This window comes from Carcharodon carcharias, chromosome 4, assembly GCF_017639515.1.
Source record: "Carcharodon carcharias isolate sCarCar2 chromosome 4, sCarCar2.pri, whole genome shotgun sequence".
Taxonomy (NCBI): Eukaryota; Metazoa; Chordata; class Chondrichthyes; order Lamniformes; family Lamnidae; genus Carcharodon; species Carcharodon carcharias.
The window spans coordinates 31223813-31245817 of NC_054470.1; the positions used below are offsets into that span (position 1 = coordinate 31223813).

Genomic DNA, 22005 nt, shown 5'->3' on the forward strand with positions numbered 1-22005 from the left:
GCAGATGGTGTAAACATGGACCTCTTGGATTCCCTTCCTCTCCTCACCACAATCCTTTTGCCCTTCTCCTTTCAGATACCCAAAAACTGACACCTAGCTGGCCTCTGGTGGAACAGCAAGAGGTGAAAGAGCAGGAAGCCAGTGATAAAGTCACTCACTCACAATCACAGGCACCAGCTCAGCTACTCATACAGCACATACCTCTAATCCTGTCTAATCCTGTCCTCTTGCACATCCCCTATTTTAATTGTTCCATCATTGGTTGGTTTTCAGTTTCCTCTGGAACCTCTGGAATTCTCTCCCTGAACCTCTCCGTGTCTCCACCTCACTTTCCCCCTTTAAGACACTCCTTAAAAACTATCCCTTTGATCAAGCTCTTGGTCATCTGCCCTAATATCTCATTTTGTGACTCACTGTAATATTTTGTTTTATAATGCCTCTGTGAAGTGTCTTGGGTGTTTTATTACATTCAAGGTGCTATATAAATACAAGTTGTTGTTGATGATGATAGCTTAGAGGCGGGATTTTCACAAGGTGAGCTACCAGGAGCAGCCTGAATAGGGCAAGAGACAAGGGTAGCCCAGAGGTCAACTCGACGGATGATGAGGTCACATGCGAGTTCTGCTGCAGAGGACTCAGACAAGGAATGCAACGCACTGGTCTATAGAAGAAGGCTAATGTGTACGCAATTGGTGCATTGACAGGTCTGCTGGAAAGACTATAGTCAATGTCAAGGAGCATGGAGGGGCATGGTATGAACTTGGCACTCGAACATGAAGTTATACAACAATGATACTACTGGAGATCAGTGTACTGTTTAGGTGATATATTTTGGATAGACTGTTGAATGATTTATATCTCTTCCTATGGAGTGACAGAGGGTAGTAGGTGGTATAGGATTACATTTTTCAGTTAGTTCTATGACCAGCTTTTGGAGCTTTTTTGAAGTAGCGTTGAACAAAAACCTTCAACACATCTAAACTCTGCCAATCCCCTCCCTCCTAACATAGAAAAAATCAAAACTGATAAATACATTATGCACTTAAACCTTCACCACTCTAATGGTGACCCCAAACTGTTAAAACTAAATATTACATTACAATTTTAAATATAAAAGCATATAAAATTATGTGTATTGTTTTAACTTGTAAATAATCATGGTGAATTGAGAGAGGAAAAATATGGGAACTTATGTAAATAAATTGAGAAAAACTGTTACCGCATTGATCAATGCAAAAGCAAAATACTGCAGATGCTGGAAATCCAAAATAAAAGCAGAAAATGCTGGAAGTACTCGGGTCTCGCAGCATTACTGGAGCCAGAAACAGTATTAATATTTCGGGTCAATGACCTTTCATCTAAACTTCTGATGAAAGATTATGGACCTGAAACATTAATTTGTTTTCTCTCCAGCCAGACCTACTGAGTATTACCAGCATTTTCTATTTTTGTACCACATTCATCAGTTTCCCATGAAATCTTCTCAATAACTACAAACTCACTTGTAAAAAGCTTGGTTCTCCACACCACACTTCCAAAGGTGCTTGCAAGCAGCTGGGGTTGATGTATGGTAGGTCAGTACAATTTTCTTCTGATAATGTGAAATGAAAGACATTATTAAATTTATGTCTAGAAATATACATAATAAAAATATTAAGATGCATATTTGTTTTGGTATGACTCAGGTGTGCAAAACTATTAACCATCACCATGGCCCTTTTTTAAAGTGATCATTCTTCATGTGATGCTTGGTCAGCAGGTATCAGGAGGATATTTGATTATGTGGGGCTAAGGGCATGTATTCAAGCAAATATCCACACACCTGCACCCTTCAGCAAGGTCACATGTATAGTGACTGGGATTGACATCCCTGGCTGATTTCTTCAGTCTCTCGCAGAGTCTGAAGCCAGTTGTTGCGCTCTATAATGGGAGAGCAGCACAATCCAGTGATTTGATCTAGTACCTTCTTGGACTATATGGCAGAATACCAGGCCACATCATGTCTTCACACAGTAAGACAATAGGGAAGCCAGAAACATAGGGTGACAGATACCTCAACTATGCAAATCTGGTGAAGTTCGATAAGAGTATAAAGAACAGATCAGCAAATTGAGGACAGAATGTCACATTCGTGAAGTGAAGGTACATTGAACCAGTGAAGACTTCATCCAGAAGTCATTGGTAGAGATGCAGGAGCAATAAATGTATGTGGAACAGCAAAGGAAGGAAATGATGAACAACTAAAAAAAGATGAGAAACTAGCTAAGAAAGTAATTCCTTTAAATGACCTGGACGTTTACGGTCATTAGTTTATGAGCATCTTCTTCCTATATCTGGGGTCTTTGTTTGTACTGCATTAGTCAATAATAAGTTAAACAGCAAGAAGAGTTGAATTGTTTTCTAAAATTCTCCAAAAGTCTTAAACTTCACTTAAAAGTTCACTGAAAGGATTGCATGCTATTGTTATTTGATATCTTTTGGATGGGCCATTAAAGCAAGGCTCCAACAGTCCTCTCTTGGGGATGTGAAAAATCCTAAAACACTCTGAGGAAAAGTAAAGAATTCTCTCGGGTCCGGGTCCTCAACCAAACACCACAAATAAACAGGCTTAAAAACAAAAAACTGCGGATGCTGGAAATCCAAAACAAAAACAGAATTACCTGGAAAAACTCAGCAGGTCTGGCAGCATCGGTGGAGAAGAAAAGAGTTGACGTTTCAAGTCCTCATGACTCTTCAACAGGTTCTGTCGAAGGGTCATGAGGACTTGAAACATCAACTCTTTTCTTCTCCGCCGATGCTGCCAGACCTGCTGAGTTTTTCCAAATAAACAGGCTTCCTGGTCATTTATATTATTGCTGTGTGTGAGAACGTCTTGCTCTGTGCAAATTAGTTGCTCTATTTACCTATGTTACAACAGTGACTACAAAAGTATCTCATTGGCTGTGGCTGACAACTTGAAATGTCACGAGGATATGATCAAAATGCAAGTTCTTTCATTCCTCTACAGGACAGTCTTTTAGTTTGCATACATAGAAGATATAAAAGATTTTTTTTTCCTTGTTGAGATTCAGACATCATTACTTGTTACATTTTTTTTTAAATCTTTAACAGCAACTAGCATTTATAAAAGCTTTGGCAAAGTGATGTCAGATGTGTGTCCCGATGTCATTGAGCACACGAGCAATATTGAGGTCGGCGCGCATGCTGGGTAATTGGAGCCGCATCCGCTGGCAATTAAAGGGCCAATTAAGGCCATTAAAAAACCTATTGTCAGAGATTTTAGTTGCCCGGGCAATTTCGCACTTGTCGCGTGGGCAAATTGGGCAGGCGAGCAACCCGTTTCTAATGAATTGTCATCCAAGGGCAGGTTAAAAAGAGTCTGGAACACTGCCATTGTGAGTAGTGAGCAGTTTAGGAGATAGTCTGCTGCTGAATGCTTAGTGAAACTGGACAGCTTCACCTCTGTTTTGAGCTTCATTCTTTGCATTGCTAGTCTTCATTTCAGAACTCATTGGTGCCTCCAAGGCCCCTGGAGAATTTACACCGTGTGGACCTTTCCAGTCACCATACAGCCTTCTGTTTCTCTGGTAATGGGGACTGTCTACTCCAATGGGGGCACCTCCTCTGAGGAGGAAGAGAGGGGCAGAAGGAAGGGGAGGCTAAGTGTCAGTAGGCAGCATCCAAGGAAGTGACCTGTGGGAGGAGAGGCACAAGGGGCACAGGGCCAGCAAGAAGAACAAGGCGAAAGGGGCCGCAGAAGATGCCACTATCCTGCTGCCAGAGTGTACAAGCAGTGATGCAGCTACCTCAACTTGTCAGCGGTGATGTGCCAAAGGAGGGTCCATCTCTCCAGGGACACTGTGACTTCTATATGTCGGATGATTGGGCCAGAGATCACCTCCGACTGTGTGGGTGGACATCCCATGCCAGTGGTTCTGAAGGTCACGGTGGCCCCCAACTTCTATGCCTCCGGCTCTTTCCAGGGGTTAGTGGGGGATCTGTGTGGGGCATCCCAATCAGCTGTCCACAGTTGTGTGAAGCTGGTAACTGATGCCCTGTTCAGACATGTCACACGTCATAACATTTATTCATTTCTGAAAGGATGAGGCCAACCAGGCTGAGCGAGCCAGAAGCTTCCCTGTGATTGTTGGGTTCCCCCGTATCCAGGCTGCAATCGACTGCACACATGTGGCCAACAAGGTGCCAGTGGGTGAGCCGCGTGCCTTCATCAACAGGATGGGTTCCACTCCATGAGCTTCCAGATAGTTTGTGACCACAAGACGCAGATTCTGCAAGGCTGTGAAAGGCACCCTGGCAGCTCCCATGGTGCTTACATCCTCAGGTACTCCCAGGTGCCGAGGTTGTTCATGGCTTCAGCTCGACTGGATGGATGGCTGCTGGGTGACAAGGGATACCCCTTGAAAAGGTGGCTTATGACGCCTTTCCACCACCCAAGAACAGAACCTGAGCAGAGGTATATTAGGAGTCATGTCTCCACAAGTGCATTGATAGAAAGGATCATAGGTCTGCTGAAGATGAGATTCCGATGCCTGAACTGTTCAGGGGGAGCACTACAATACTCTCCAGAGTGTGTGTCTCTGATAGTATTTGCATGCTGCACTCTCCACAATCTTTCTCTGGCAATGGGTGACCCACTGGAGGAAGAGGAAGAGGATCTTGAGGTAGCTCCACAGGTCACAGATGACAACACCAGTGGTGGATCAGAAGAGGAACCCAGGGAAGAACATGGTGAGGATGTGGAGGCAGACCGCTAGAACCTTCAGGGAGGCAGGGACACCAGGGAGGGCCTTGATCCAATGCTCCTTCAGCTAGGCTGCCAAGGCACTGCTTTCACCTCAGGCCAGGGGTGCCGCCTCCCGGATGTCTGAAATGGCCTTTTCCTTTGAACCCAAAGTCCACTCAGTATCTGTGCAATAACGTTTAGTGCTACTCAGGCCCAGCATGAGATGTTGGCCTTCCCTGCACCTATAAAACAAATGAAGCATATTCAGGCCATTAACACAAAAGCAAAGTTGATATAATGTTGGCACTTAAAGAAAATGAACGTAACAATACAAGGTGTTAATGGTCACCACGAGCAAACAAACTAACAAAACATGGCAGAACAGAAGATCACCCATGAAAAGTTCCCCTTGTGTTCACGGTGCCTTAAACGTATGTTTGCGAGTGCTGCGTCTTGGTGCCCTCCACTCCCCCCCTCACTGGCAGCGGCATTGGAGACAGCCTGCTGACTGTGATGTCCTGTTGACCTTGATGACCTTGGCAGTCGTCCTCTGGTCAGTGGAGCCTGTGCAGACCCTGCTTGGGAAGGAGCAGCCAGTGCGATGATTGAGCACTCCTTAGTCGTCGTAGCCTCATCAGATGCCACGATCACTGGCAGAGGGGTGGAGGGGCTGCTGTCGTCATCCAGAGTGCCCTGAGAGAAGCCCGCAGAGACGACAAACAGCTCGTGTGTCAACGTGAGGTCGCACTGGACCTCCCTACTCGCCATTGATGGACGGGTGCAACCCCAGGAACTGCTGATTCTGTTCTTGGAGCTGCCTCTCCATGAGAGTCGCCACTCTCTCAATGAAGGCAGTACGCTTGGTGCCGGTGGTCAACTAACGCTCTGCATGGACCTCTCCATGACAGAAGCTATGGCACACATACCCTCAGGAATCTCTGCCAGATCCTCCTGCGTATCCCACTGGACATACGGTATTTGCCACCTAATGGACAACTCCAGAGGCTTATCATCTACCTCGGACTCAGCATGGTCCTGATCTCCGGCAGTCCGGCACCCTGGACACTCTCTGCCTCCACCTGCTCTTCAGGTGAGTGTGACATGCCCTCACCGCTATGCACTGACATTGTAGCCGATGATGTAATGCCCACCGAGGAGATGGTATCTGCTATGGTGCCTGCTGCAGAAAGGGGGTGTGACGCACATGCACCTAATGGGCACTGGTCCTCCAGCTTCAAGGGTGGCTCATCGGGATCCTGCAATCATTTGCTGAAGGGTGATTCTAGGGGAGAAAAATGACATGTCATTAGTACTAGTCATCACACTGTCACTGTGCATGCTAGCGGGCTAGTGAGACAATGGAGATCTGCATCATGGTGCCATAATTTTTCAATGAACAATGGTTTCCATTACAGATGAGACTACACACCAACCTTGACATATCCCACCAATCTCACATCTGTGCACACCACTTACCTTCGTCAGAGACCCCTGCACCTCCACAACCCCTGGAATGAGCTGGGCACAGGCACTCCATCTCTAAGGCATCACTCTCGTTCCTCATCGATGTGAACAAGTTTGGGGGGGCCTCCGCCTGGCCTTGACCTCTCAATGTCCTTTCTCCTGAAAGGACAGAGGAGCATTGATTAGTCCTTCAGCACCATTGCAACCTGGCCACCCCCGCCTGAGGACCACCTTGCAGGGCATGTCCGAGTCATGGCCCTCAGCCCACGAAGCAATCAGGTCAAGTAGCCAGAGCTCACTGCCTTGGCCTGCGCCGATGTCATTGACAGTTGGCACTCAGACTCTTCCACCCCAGAGCTCCACGGTGGGACGGCCAGCTGTTATCATTTATCCATACTGATCCACGTCAACTCAGTACTCACCTTTGCCAAGAACACTAGATTGTCGAACCTTTTTTGGCACTACGCCCATGTGTGCCACACAACATCATGGCCAAGGACCTGGGCTGTCAGCTCTGCCCATGCTTTTTTGGTCAGATGCGGTGGCCTCCTTTTGCTGTCCCTGGGGATGAAGATGTCCTGCCTGCACTGACCTCCTCCACGAAGGTTCTCAAGCACTCATTCGAGAACCGGGGATGGGGTGGGGGGGGGGGGGGGAAGTGCCGAATACCCACAGGACTTGCCCTTCTGCCTGGCATGCCCAGCAGGTGCAGATGCCATTGCTGTTCAAAAAAAAAATTGTCAAACAACTCCAAAGATACAAAGTGTCCCTTGGCAGCCTTCAGGGATCTGCCTCTGCTGCCTTTAAGCCTAACCCCCAACCTCCTGGGGTCACCATTGGACCCACACCCAACAAGCTCCCATCCCCGCCCGGCCCTTCCGACCATTGAGAAGACGCATTTGACGCTGGGCAGCCCTTAGTTGGCCACCCAGTTTGAAACTGCATTGGAAATGCGATCCCGCCCAGCAGCAGATTATACATCCGATTCTAGGCCCACTGACTCGGCGTGCACGCTAAATGTGAAATTCAGGCTATTGTTTTCACTTCCCACTCCAACCTCCATTCCCTAATGACCGACTCCATTCCTCTCCCTGGCAACAGTCTGAGATTAAACCAGTTCTGTTCACAGCCTTGGTGTCACATTTGATCCTGAGATGAGCTTCTGACCTCATATTCGTACCACCTCTAAGACCATCTTTTTCCACCTCCATAACATTACTCAACTTTGCCCCTGCCTCAGCTCATCCATGCCTTCATTACCTCAAGACTTGACTATTCCAATGTACTCCTGGCTGGTGTCCCAAATTCTACCCTTCTGCTGCCTGTATCATAACATGTCCTGTTCTCCTTTCAGCTCTGAGCTTACTGACCTTGATTTTAAAATTCTCATCCTTGTTTTCAAGCTGCTCCTTGCCCATCCCCATCACTATCATCTCCTTCAACACCGCAACCCTCAGAGGTATCAGCGCTCCTTTAATTCTGGCCTTCTGTGCATTCCCAATCATAATTGCTCCATCACTGGTGGCCTTGCTGTCAGTTGCCTTGGTCTCAGCTCTGGAATTCCCTCCCTACACCTTTCCTCAAAGGACAATCCTGACATCCCAAAAATCAGCCTGGTGAACCTTTGTTCAAATCTTATTATTCAAAAAGGGAGGAGAGAAAAAGCAGGTAACTACAGGCCAGTCAGCTTAACATCAGTCACAGGGAAAATGTTAGAAACTATTATTAAAGACATTATAGAAGGGCACTTGGAAAAAATCATGGTAATCAGGCTGAGTGAATATGGTTTTGTGAAAGGGAAATCATGTTTAACCAATTTATTGGAGTTCTTTGAAGAAGTACATATGCTGTGGATAAAAGAGAACCAGTAGATGTACTGATCTTAGAGTACTTAGGATTCCCCCTTGCCTGCACCAGGATCCTCCAGTCCTGCAGAAAGCCAATAGATTTTTGTCTGGGCTGCCAAATCTGCCATGGCAGGTCCTATTACGACAGGGACGGAAAATCCCAGCCTTAGATTCCCAGAAGGCATTTGATAAGGTGCCACATCAAAGGCTATTGTGAAAAATAACAGATCATGCTATAGAGGCTAACATAATGGCATGACTAGAAGATTGGCTAGCTAACAGGAAACAGAGGGTAAGCATAAAAGGGTCTTTTTCTGGTTGGCAGGATGTAATGAGTGGTGTGCCACAGGGATCAGTGCTGGGGCCTCGACTTTTTACAATTTTTATAAATGACCTGGATAAGGGGGCTGAAGGTATGGTTGCCAAATTTGCTGATGGCACAAGATAGGTAGGAAGATGTGAAGAGAATATAAGGAGGCTGCAAAGATGTATAGGTAGGTTAAATAAGTAGGCAAAGATCTGGCAAATGGAGTATAATGTGGGAAAATGTCAAATTGTCCATTTTGGCAGGAAAATGTAAAAGCTTATTATCTAAATGGTGAGAAGTTACAAAGGTCTGTGATGCAGGTGAATCACAAAAGATTAGTATGCAGGTACGGCAAGTAATTAGGAATGCTAATAGAATGTTATTGTTTATTGTGAGGGAAATTGAATATAAAAGTAGAGAAGTTTCAGGTGTACAGGGCACTGGTGAGACCACGTCTGGAGTACTGTGTACCGTATTGGTCTCCTTATTTAAGGAAGGATATAAATGCATTGGAAGCAGTTCAGAGAAGGTTTACTAGACTAATACCTGGAATGGGTGGGTAGTCTTATGAGGAAAGGTTACACAGGCCAGGCTTGTATCCATTGGAGTTCAGGAGAGTAAGAGGTGACTTGATTGAAACACATAAGATCCTGAGGAGTCTTGACAAGATGCATGTGAAAGGATGTTTCCTTTTGAGGGAGAATCTAGGACTACGGGTTTAAAAATAAGGGGTCACCCATTGAAGACAGAGATGAGGGTAAATTTTTTTCTCTCAAAGGATCATGAGTCTTTGGAACTCTTCCTCAAAAGGCAGTGGAAGTGGTATCTTTTTTAAAGCAGATGTAGATAGATTGTTGATAAGCAAGGGGTTGAAAGATTATGTGGGTAGGTTGGAATGTGGAGTTGAGGTTACAATTATATCAGCCATGATCTTATGAAATGGCAGAGCAGGCCTGAGAGGCCAAGTGGCCTACTCCTGCTCCTCACTTGTATGTTCGTAAGTTCTTGCACTCACTCTATGGCCAGTATATTCTTCCTTAGGTAAGGAGACTAAAACTGCACACAATACTCCAGGTGCAGTCTCACCAAGGCGCTATAAAATTGCAGCAACATTTCTTTTACTCCTGTACTTAAATCCTCTTGCCATAGGCCAACATATCATTTACTTTTCTAATTGCCTGTTGCACTTGCATGTTAGCTTTTAGTGACTTGTGAACAAAGACACTCAGCTCCCTTTGGACATCAACACTTCCCAATCTCTCACCATTTAACACATGCTCTGCATTTCTGTTTTCCCTATCAAAGTGGATAACTTCATATTTTTCCACATTATATTCCATCTGCCATGTTCTTGCCCACTCACTTAGTCTGTCTAAATTCCTTTGAAGCCTCTTTGCATCCTCTTCACAATTAACATTCTCAGCAATTTTTGTGTCATCAGCAAACTTGGAAGTATTACATTTGATCCCCACATCCAAATCATTGACATTGATTGTGAATATTTGGGGCCCAAGCACTGATCCTTGTGGTACCCCACTAGTCACAGCCTGCCAAGCTGAGAATGACCCATTTATACCCTACTCTCTGTTTTCTATCCGTTAACAAATCCTCAATCCATGTCAGTATATTACACCCAATCCCATACGCTCTAATTTTGTTTACTAACCTCATGTGTAGAACCTTATTGAAAGTCTTCTGAAAATCCAAATACCATCCAATGGTTCTCCATTATATATTATGCTTGTTACATCCTCAAAAAACTCTAACAGGTTTGTCAAACATGATCTCCCTTTCATAAATCCATGTTGATTCTGCCCAATCCTACCATTATTTTCTAAGCATCCAGTTATCGCATCCTTTATAACAAACTCCAAGAGTTTCCCTACTACTGATGTCAGGCTAACAATTCTGTCGTTCCCTGTTTTCTCTCTCCCTCCCTTCTTAAATAGTGGGGCTGTATTTGCTACCTTCAAATCTGCAGGAACTATTCCAGAATCTATAAAATTTTGGAAGGTGACCACCTACGCATGCATTGGGCAGAATCGTCCCAGATTTGCACTAAGTGCTGTAGCTGGCAGGTAAAATGACGTTTTACCTGCCGGCCGCGATGGCAGGTTTTCACACCGTATCGTCCCAAACCTGCTGCATTACTTATGCATTCCAGGAAAACACACTGTTTCTATGGCAGACAGGCTCTCATTCACCCACATGACATCACCTCGCCGTTTCATTGCATTTAAAGTACAGCCGTACTCAGTACTTCCAGCCCAGGACTGCAACAAAGAAGACATGACCCCGAAAGGCAAGAAGACTACAGCCCTCGAGCACCTTTTGGACACCATGGAGGCCTGCTGTGATGTCATCTATCCCCACTCTGGCTTGGTAGGCAATGGCAACGGTGATCAGTGCCAATGCTGCGCAGATAGAGGGTGAATGATCTCATCCGTGCCACTAGAGTAAGGCATCTATCTCATCACTCTAAATTCACACACTCAAGCCCATTACATGTTCACTGGCATCTCACTCACTGCCAACTCAAGGGACATCGCCACCCATTCTCACACACATATGCTCACATGCCCGTTTGGCCTCATCTGCTCTGGAGGCTGCCTCCTCCTGACCATCTTAAGGCCACTTGCACAGATCAACATGCCCACACACACACACACCCTGGATATCCTCCTTCCCCAGTACAGCCCTTGTCCTGCAGCCTCTCCCCCTTCCCCAACTAAGACCTTGCCCTGCAGCCATTGAAAAGCCACCCACATATGGCCAATCTGATAGGTACAGACCTACTCGTGAGCCCCCCAAAAAAATGATGTGTTGCTGTCTGTGAAGCTTGGTGCTGATGACTGAAAGTACTGATTGAAGCATGATAGGCAAACAAATCTTGAAGCCCCGAGCAAAGTGCAGCCCACCAAGTGCACGCCTTATACATGCTGTTGTGAAACATGTCAGCATGTTTTCCTGTTGACATGGGCGAATGATCCAATGGGAGCTATGAGTCCGGCAGCTTGGCCTTATGTTGATGTTTTACAATGAGGTTCCCAATGTCCGATGGCGGGAAACGTGGCCCGCCATAGGTGGGCAGAGCAGATGATCGCAAACTGGTTTCACGACATCATGAAACCGACTTTTGGCCTACTCGCTATATTGTCTGCTCACGCCACCAAACACACCTGACGCCGGCGGGCATGGAAAATCCCAGCCATTATCTCCACAGCCACCTCTTTCAACAATCTGGGATATCCAGGGAATTTACCAACTTTCAGTCTCGTTAATTTCTCCAGTAGTACTTTTTTACTACTACCAATTTCTTTCAGGCCCTCAACCTTGCCAGTGCCTTAGTTATCTTGTATTTCAGGGAGGTTTTTTGCACCTTTCTCCATGGAGACAGAAGCAAACTATTTGTTTAGTTTATCTGCCATTTCCTTTTTCCACATTATAAATTCTGCTGCCTCTTCCTGACATGGGCCACCTTGGTCTTTGCTAATGATTTCCTTTTCATATACCTAATAGAACATCTGTTACATCTGTTTTTATGTTTCTTGCTAGTTTACTTTCATATTCTATTTTCTCTTTCATTATCAGTTTCTTGATTCTCCTTAGCTGAATTCTAAAATGCTCCCAATCCTCATGCTTACTACTTTTTGGTAACTTTATAAACCTCTTCCTTTGATCTAATACAGTCCTTAACATCTTTTGTTCACTATGGTTGGAGCACTTCTTCTGCTGGGTTTTTGAGCCTCAAAGAAATGCTAATTTGTTGTAAACCATGCATTAATTATTTAAATGCTAGCTATTGCCTGTCTACTGTCATACCTTTTAATGTAGTTCCCCAATCTAGCACAGCCAACTTGCCCTTCATACGCTCATGGTTTCCTTTATTTAGATTAAAGGCTCTTGTTTTGGATTAAACTATATCACTTGCAAACTTAATGTAAAATTCTATCATATTATGGTCACTATTCCTGAAAGGCTCTTTTACATTGAGATTATTAATTAGCTGTTTCTCATCGTACAACACTAGATCTAGAATAGCCCATTCTCCCTTTGGTTCCTCAACATAGTGTTCTAGAATTCCAGGAATTCGTCCTCCATAGCATTAGGGTTAATTAGTTTTACCCAGTCTATACGTAGATTGAAATACCCATGATTATAGTATTACCCTTGTTACATGCACCTCCAATTCCCTGATTTATACCGTGCCCTACATTACCACTACTGTTTGGTGGTCTATAAACAATTCCAACTAGTGTTTTTGCCCCTTGCTGTTTCTTAGCTCCACCCAAACTGATTCTACATCTTGATCTTCTGATCCAAGATCCTCTCAGTTATGTACTGATCTCATTCTTTATTAACAGCGTTTTTGCCTACCCTTCCTAAATTTCAAATACCTTTTCATACTCAAGCCCCATCCTTGGTCATCCAACAGCCATGTCTCCATAATGGCAATTAGATCATACCTATTTACTTCTATTTGTGCCGTAAATTCATCTACTTTGTTGCGAATGCTGTGTGCATTCAGATAGAGTGCCTTTAATTCTCTTTTCATTATTTTTACAATCTCTGGCCTTATCTGCTGGCGCACCCTTAAGTTTTTACTCTCTGTCCCTTACTGCCACACTCTGATTATCATTTCCCTTAATGCAACCTTGTTATCTTGCCCTTTCTTCTCTAATTTATCACATCTTCGCTCACATGATCTCTCACCCCCACTATTTAGTTTAAAGCCATCTCCACCACACTCGTTATATGACTCACCAGAACACTGGTCCCAGCATGGTTCAGGTGAAGATCTTCCCAATAGTACAGTTCCCACTTTCCCCAGTACTGTTGCCAGTGCCCCATGAATCAAAAACCACTTCTCCCACACCAATCTTTGAGCCACACATTTAACTCTCTAATCTTATTTACCGTATGCCAAATTGCTTGTAGCTCAGATAATAATCCAAAGATAAATCCAAATTTAGCCCCTAGCTCATACTTTCTAAACAGAACCTCTTTCTTAGTCCTACCTACGTCGTTGGTACCTACATGGACCATGACAAACGGATCCTCCCCCTCCTACCACAAGTTCCTCACCAGCCCAGAGCAGGTGTCTCCAATCCTAGCACCGCACAAGGAACAGCCTTCTGGACTCTTACTCTCAGCAGCAGAGGACTGCATCCATCCCCCTGACTATACTGTCCCCGACTACCACTACATTCCTATGAGAGACCCCTGCTTCAATGACTTCCTGTACCATGGTGCCGTGGTCAGTTCATTCATCCACTTTGCAGCCCCTGATTTCATCCATACAGGCTGAGAGAACCTTGAGCCTGTTAAACAATTGCAAGGGCTGAGACTCCTCCACTTCTACTTTCTCGATCCCCATGCCTGCTTCACTCATAGTCACACCCGCCTGTATCTGACCATGGACTAAATCAGACAACGCTATCCTATGGGGTGTGACTGCCCCCTGGAACAAAGCGTCCAGGTAACTGTCCCCCTCTCTGATGCATCACAGTGTCTGCAGCTCGGCCTCTAGCTCAATGACTTTGAGCCAAGTTCCTCCAACCGCGGAACTTATTGCAGATGTGTTTGTCTTGGATCACATAGGTGTCCATGAACTTGCACACTCTGCAGCCACCATACATCACCTGATGAGCCATCTTTATAGTACTTAATTAATTATTTTACTGATTAAATTTTAATTCATGACTCTATTCCTGCCTGTGTTTATATTATTATTTCAACAAATGTTCTACTTACCATGATTGAAATTCCCTAATTAAGATAAATAGGAAATATTCACCAGCCAATCTAATAAGTTTTACCAATATTAGTAAACCTTACTAATACTAATAAAACCTACCAATTTTAAAAGTACCCAAGTTTTGAAAGATAAATAAGAAAAACATTCACCAACCATCAACCAATTCCCCTGTGACGTCACATTTGATTTTTCTCAGAACATGGTTGGTCCACTCTGAAGCTACAGAATGGACTGGACTGGACTGGACTGACTATTTCGAGGTCCTCCTCTCGCCTGCTCCTCTTTAATGGTCTGGCCGTAGATCCTGGGGAATGGTAGTGTTGGAGGTGGTGGAGGTGTTTGACATTGATGGTGTTTGACAGTGGAACAGTGGCACTCAATCCACCAGGAGAGCCTAATCTGACATCATGCTGAGCAAACAAGTCGTGTTCAGAGATGCCACTGAGCAGTGATGAGGGCCTCCTTGCCTTCCACTCATATGTTCTTTTTTAAAATTCTTTCATGGGTCGTGGGCATCACTGGCCAGACCAGTACTTTTATTGCTTATCCTCAATTGCCCTTGAGAAGGTGGAGGTGAACCACCTTCTTGAATTGCAGTCCATGTTGTTCCTCCCACAGTTCCTTGTATTGTGGTCCTTCCCCCAGGAGCCATGCAGTGCCTCAGACACTAGGAGGAAGATGCACTGTCCAAGGATGTAGATTCACACAGATAGCTAACCAGGCACCAACACAAATATGTCCACCTCAGGGGGTACACGTGCAGTTTTAGAGTCAGGAGCACTGGATGAAGAGCACAGCAACAGTGTACAGGGGAAGGTATCTGAGGCAGAGGCATCTATAAAGAGTCCCCCTTAGAGGGGGAAGGACATTGGCAGTGATGCTCCGCAGGGCAGTAAGGTAGAGCCTCAGGAGTTACAGTTTGGGGCTCAGTATTTGGACCTGCAGTAGCCGATATGTGACCACCTGTGGAGTTCCCTGAGACATTGAGAACTCATGCATGCAAGTGAAGGAGTCCATGGTGCAAAACAACTCGACCACATCTCAGGGCTTTGAAAGCATGAGGTCTACAAGTGAGAGAGTGACCCTCATGGAGAGGCATATACAGCAGCAACTGGTATGCATGCAGGAGCAACACCATGTCCCACACAAAGTGTGGGGCTCTCTCTGTAGTCTGGACATGTTCGTTCTGAGTCTGAGTGCTGACGTATGTGGAATACATGAGGAGCTGTGGACCATGAACATGACACTGTTGCAGGAAGCCCAATAGTGGTTGGAGGTAATGCCAGCTCCATCCTAGCTGTAGGCCCCTTCAAGCCGGGGGGAGAGCACACCAAGGGCTGAGAATGAACCAGAGGAGGATGGGGTACCATGCTCCTGGAGGAAATATCACCATCTTCATCTTCCTCAGCCCTTTTGTCAGAGGGACTATTTGTGATATGGGGACAACCATCTATGGCTGCCCCTACTGAGATGCAGGTAGTAGAGCTGCAGCAAGGGCCCCAAAGGGTCCCTGCACGACAAGGCTGGTGCATCAAAGTCCTCACAGCTGTACAGCCAAAGACATGAGCAGGCTGTCCCACCTCCTCTGAGGCAACAAAAGGAGCACTGCATAGGAGTGTCCATATTCGCAGGACATCGCAATGGCTAGAATACTGAGAGGGTCATAGTAGAATGTAATCCATTTACCCCAGGTTCCAGCATATAAGATGACCCTTTATTTTGATGCCAAAAATCATGCTTTTGTATATAGTTGATATATAAATCAATACCCTACTTTTCAGCTACAAAATGCTATAATCACTCTGGTAGTGGGCCTCAATTTTTCATCCCAGAAATACATGTTTTACTTACCTTATATTGTAAGTCAGCACATAGGATCAAGCAGGCAATCCAGGGCGTGTTATGAAGAAAATGTGCGGGAGTTTAAGACACACCCACACAGAGCAGGTCGCACATGTCATGGCGAGTGATGAACAGAGATCGGTCCTCCAACAAAACGAATGAAGCATGTCATAGAGTCATAGGGGTCTACAGCACAGAAAAAGGCCCTTCAGCCCATCGAGTCTGTGCCGGTCAAACAAGTACCTAATTATTCTAATCCCATTTTCCAGAACTAGACCCATAGCCTTGTATGCCATGGCATCGCAAGTGATAGAGAAGTAAAGAACCTATTCTTTGCTGCTGCTATTCTGTCCCAAGGTGCTATCTAACCTTAATGTACTGAGCAGTCTACATCTACAACATGGGCCGAGATTGATCTTAAGCCCTCAGTACCAGTGGTACGACAATGCCCTTTCATGTCACAAAGCTCAAAACTTTACCAGTAAAAAGTTAATATTTGTACTAAGTTTGGAAAATCCTTTATGCAATCAATTTCAGAACTGGTTATACAACATACGAACAAGGAGCAGGAGTAGGCAATTCAGCCTCTCAAACCTGCTCCACCATTTAGTAAGATCATGGCTGATCTGATAGTAACCTCAAATCTGCATCCTACCTGCCCTGGATAACCCATCACCCCCTTGCTTATACGAACAGTTATCCCCACTATGACCAGAGCAATCAAGGCAACTCAGAAGTTGGACTAAATTCAATAACACAAGATGCAAGACGGAAAGTTACCGATGGAGCCCTATCCCTTGCATGTTTGTGGTCCATAAAGTACTTAAATGATGAACTTCATATGGTCATCAGTGTCTGTAATGTACGTATTGCGTATTAGTTTGTAATTTTAATATAATTTTAATTCAATTTTAACCTTTTAATAACCCATTCAACACTTCTCTGTTACCTGAATTTGTTTTTCTATTTTTGCTACTACATGATTGTGTTAGAATCACATCTCTCAAGGCTGAAGCTTTCTTTTACAAAATGGAAGGACCTGGCATAATCTGGTCCTAACCTGGATGCTAACCTGGGATTCTTTTTAAAAGGCCATAAATTCATCTTGGAACTGTTATCAAGCAAGATTCTTCCAAGAAATCATCTGACCTATATGGTACTCAAGGAGTTGTTTGTTTGTTGAAAGGCAAAGCACTCTAATTAATGAAAAGCTGGGAGACAAAAAGGCAATCACATGGCAGAGGGAAGAAAACTTAAGTTGCGAACCTGCATGTTTTGCAGGCAGTTTTGTTGGAGAATAAGCTGAGGACAGAAGGCTACCTTGACTGACTCCCCCTCTCTCTTCACCTTGCCTAAAATTGTGTGGAGCTATCAACCTGTAGCCAGAGAGCCCTCATTTGAGAGTAACTAATCTGCATTTAGACCTGCAAAGTTGAAACCAGTTGGTGAGAATTTCCAGGCATCCACCAGGACCAAAGACCGTCTGCACACAAGAGAACTCCTGGTCCACGGTGTCAAGACCCTGCGGACTTTGCTTTATTTTATAATGCCCTCCTCCAAAGCCCATTTCAGCCCTTATTTGTCTGTGCATGTGCCTGTGTGTATGCTGGATGAATTCTTTAGAAAAAGATAGATAGTTATACTTCCCGATTGTAATTGTGTGTTAACCAGTACTTGCAACTTGTTAAAAGAAGTTGTTTTAAAATAAATTAATCATCGAGTTTTTGAAAGAAGCCAGGTCAGTCTCTTTTCTTCTGCTGACTAGCGATATAGGTACACATTTGGCCATTGTGGTGAAAAAAATTAAACATTTAAATTAATGGTAAGGCCTGTGGAATAGTGGGGCTTGATAATTCGTGCACTCATCCCATCCCAGTCATAACAATTGTTACATGTTTGCTTGTTTTTAAACCTGTTTACTTAGCCTGTATATGAATTTTTCAATATAAGCTACACTGCAATTCAATTACATTTTTAAAAAGCATTCCAATTCACTACATTTCACTTTTAAGTAGTAAGAGAAAAAAAAATCAATTACAATAAATGGTCGCTCAATACATCAAAAAAACCTATGCCTCTGGTGCTCTAAATTTGCCATTTTAGAATCCAGCTCCTAGTGTTTCTCTTCTAACTCCATGGCAGGTAACATCCCAAAAAACTATTATTCTGAGCAAAGGAGTGCATCCTAACATCTCTACCAAAAAAAATCTTTACGTGATAAGTAGAACCACTGGTTAACAACGTCATAAAAAAAATATATAAATCAAGCACTAGGGTTCATTTCCCGAGCAACAGAACTGAAAAGCAGAAAAGTTACGCTCACCATATATAGAACATAGTTAGATTATAGTCAAAGAGTACTATGCACGTCTGGTCTCCATACTGCAAAAAGGGTATAGAGCAGCTTGTCCAACCTTTTCGCGTGGTGGATGGGCCACATTTCAATTTTTCTCACACTTGGTGGGGTGGGGGGGGGCATGCAATTAATAAATTTTGGATTTTAAAGTTTGGCACAACATTAAACGCAAATTCCAAAAATAAAAGCTGATGTATGAAAAGGAACAACTTGCTCAGCAAAACTAAATGTCACAACAATAAATTGATCATTTTTAAAAAATGAGTACTAAATAAAGAGGACCATTAGAGTGTGAAAGGGTAAGTGTGTGCGTCCAACTCACTCCCAGTCTCTGGGCGCTCACATTCACCCCCTCAGAGTGGGTGAGAGTGCCTGTTGGGGTTGAAGGTGAATGAGAACCCCGAGACTGGGAGTGACCAAGACACACACACTCCCCTTCCACCCTCACTCCCCCTCTTGCCCTCTCTCTCTCACAAACACACTCATCCCATGCTCTCGCGTGTGCTCGCGCACTCGTCCATCCTCACGCACACATGCTCTCCCGTTCCTGCACACACGCTCACTCATCCTCACACACACACACACACACACACTCGCTCTCACATCCTCAAACACACACTCACTCTCACATCCTCTCACACACACACTCGCTCTCACATCCTCACACACACACACACACTCGCTCTCACATCCTCTCACACACACGCTCGCTCTCACATCCTCTCACACACACACACACTCTCACATCCTCACACACACAATCGCTCTCACAACCTCACACACACACACACTCGCTCTCACATCCTCTCACACACACACTCGCTCTCACATCCTCTCACACACACACACACTCTCACATCCTCACACACACAATCGCTCTCACAACCTCACACACACACACTCGCTCTCACATCCTCTCACACACACACTCGCTCTCACATCCTCACACACACAATCGCTCTCACATCCTCTCACACACACACTCGCTCTCACATCCTCACACACACACACTCGCTCTCACATCCTCTCACACACACACTCGCTCTCACATCCTCTCACACACACACTCGCTCTCACATCCTCTCACACACACACTCACTCTCACATCCTCACACACACAATCGCTCTCACAACCTCACACACACACACTCGCTCTCACATCCTCACACACACACACTCGCTCTCATATCCTCTCACACACACACTCGCTCTCACATCCTCTCACACACACACTCGCTCTTATATCCTCTAACACACACATTCGCTCTCACATCCTCTCACACACACACTCGCTCTCACATCCTCACACACACACACTCGCTCTCATATCCTCACACACACACTCGCTCTCACATCCTCTCACACACACACACTCGCTCTCACATCCTCTCACACACACACTCGCTCTCACATCCTCTCACACACACACTCGCTCTCACATCCTCACACACACACTCGCTCTCACATCCACTCACACACACACTCGCTCTCACATCCTCTCATACACACACTCGCTCTCACATCCTCTCACACACACACACTCGCTCTCACATCCTCACACACACACTCGCTCTCACATCATCTCACACACACACTCGCTCTCACATCCTCTCACACACACATTCACTCTCACATCCTCACACACACACACTCGTTCTCACATCCTCACACACACACACTCGTTCTCACATCCTCACACACACACACACTCACTCTCACATCCTCACACACACACTCGCTCTCACATCCTCTCACGTACACACTCGCTCTCACATCCTCTGAAACACACACTCGCTCTCACATCCACACACACACACACACGCTCTCATATCCTCTCACACACACACTCGCTCTCACATCCTCACACACACACACTCGTTCTCACATCCTCACACACACACACTCGTTCTCACATCCTCACACACACACTCGTTCTCACATCCTCACACACACACACACACTCACTCTCACATCCTCACACACACACTCGCTCTCACATCCTCTCACACACACACTCGCTCTCACATCCTCTGAAACACACACTCGCTCTCACATCCTCACACACACACACTCGCTCTCATATCCTCTCACACACACACTCGCTCTCACATCCTCACACACACACACTCGCTCTCACATCCTCACACACACACTCACTCTCACATCCTCACACACACACTCGCTCTCACATCCGCTCAAACACACACTCGCTCTCACATCCTCACACACACACACTCGCTCTCATATCCTCTCACACATACACTCGCTCTCACATCCTCACACACACACACTCGCTCTCACATCCTCACACACACACATTCGCTCTCACATCCTCTCACACACACACTCGCTCTCACATCCTCTCAAACACACACTCACTCTCACATCCTCACACACACACACTCGCTCTCATATCCTCTCACACATACACTCGCTCTCACATCCTCACACACACACACACACACTCGCTCTCACATTCTCACACACACACATTCGCTCTTACATCCTCACACACACACTCGCTCACACATCCTCTCACACACACACTCGCTCTCACATCCTCTCACACACACACTCGCTCTCACATCCTCTCACACACACACTCGCTCTCATATCCTCACACACACACACTCGCTCTCACATCCTCACACACACACACTCGCTCTCACATTCTCACACACACACACTCGTTCGCTCATCCTCACACACAATCGCTCTCACATCCTCACACGCACACACTCGCTCTCACATCCTCACACACACACTCGCACTCACATCCTCACACACACACACTCGCTCTCACATCCTCTCACACACATTCGCTCTCACATCCTCACACACACACTCGCTCTCACATCCTCTCACACACACACTCGCTCTCACATCCTCATACACACACACTCACTCTCACATCCTCTCACACACACACTCGCTCTCACATCCTCACACACACACACTCGCTCTCACATCCTCACACACACACTCGCTCTCACATCCTCACACACACACTCGCTCTCACATCCTCACACACACACTCGCTCTCACATCCTCACACACACACACTCGCTCTCACATCCTCACACACACACACTCGCTCTCATATCCTCACACACACACACTCACTCTCACATCCTCACACACACACTCACTCTCACATCCTCACACACACACTCACTCTCACATCCTCACACACACACACACTCGCTCTCACATCCTCACACACACACTCACTCTCACATCCTCTCACACACACACACTCGCTCTCACATCCTCACCCACACACACACGCTCTCACATCCTCACACACACACACTCGCTCTCGCATCCTCTCACACACACACTCACTCTCACATCCTCACGCACACACACTCGCTCACACATCCTCACACACACACACTCACTTTCACATCCTCACACACACACACTCGTTTTCATATCCTCTCACACACACACTCGCTCTCACATCCTCACACACACACACACTCGCTCTCACATCCTCACACACACTCGCTCTCACATCCTCACACACACTCACTAGCTCTCACATCCTCACACACACACACTCACCCTCACATCCTCACACACACACACTCGCTCTCACAACCTCACACACACACACTCGCTCTCACATCCTCTCACACACACACTCGCTTTCACATCCTCACACACACACACTCGCTCTCACAT

At 45.6% G+C, this 22005-nt stretch overlaps 1 protein-coding gene across 1 annotated transcript in view; it reads right to left on the reverse strand.

The window, feature by feature from the left end:
* frmd3 (FERM domain containing 3) overlaps nt 1-22005 on the reverse strand; it is a 320905-nt gene that overhangs the window by 56160 nt on the left and 242740 nt on the right. Inside the window, exon 10 of the mRNA XM_041185271.1 lies at nt 1503-1591. Within this exon, the coding sequence (XP_041041205.1) occupies nt 1503-1591 (89 nt within the window). The remainder of the gene's footprint in view (nt 1-1502; nt 1592-22005) is intronic.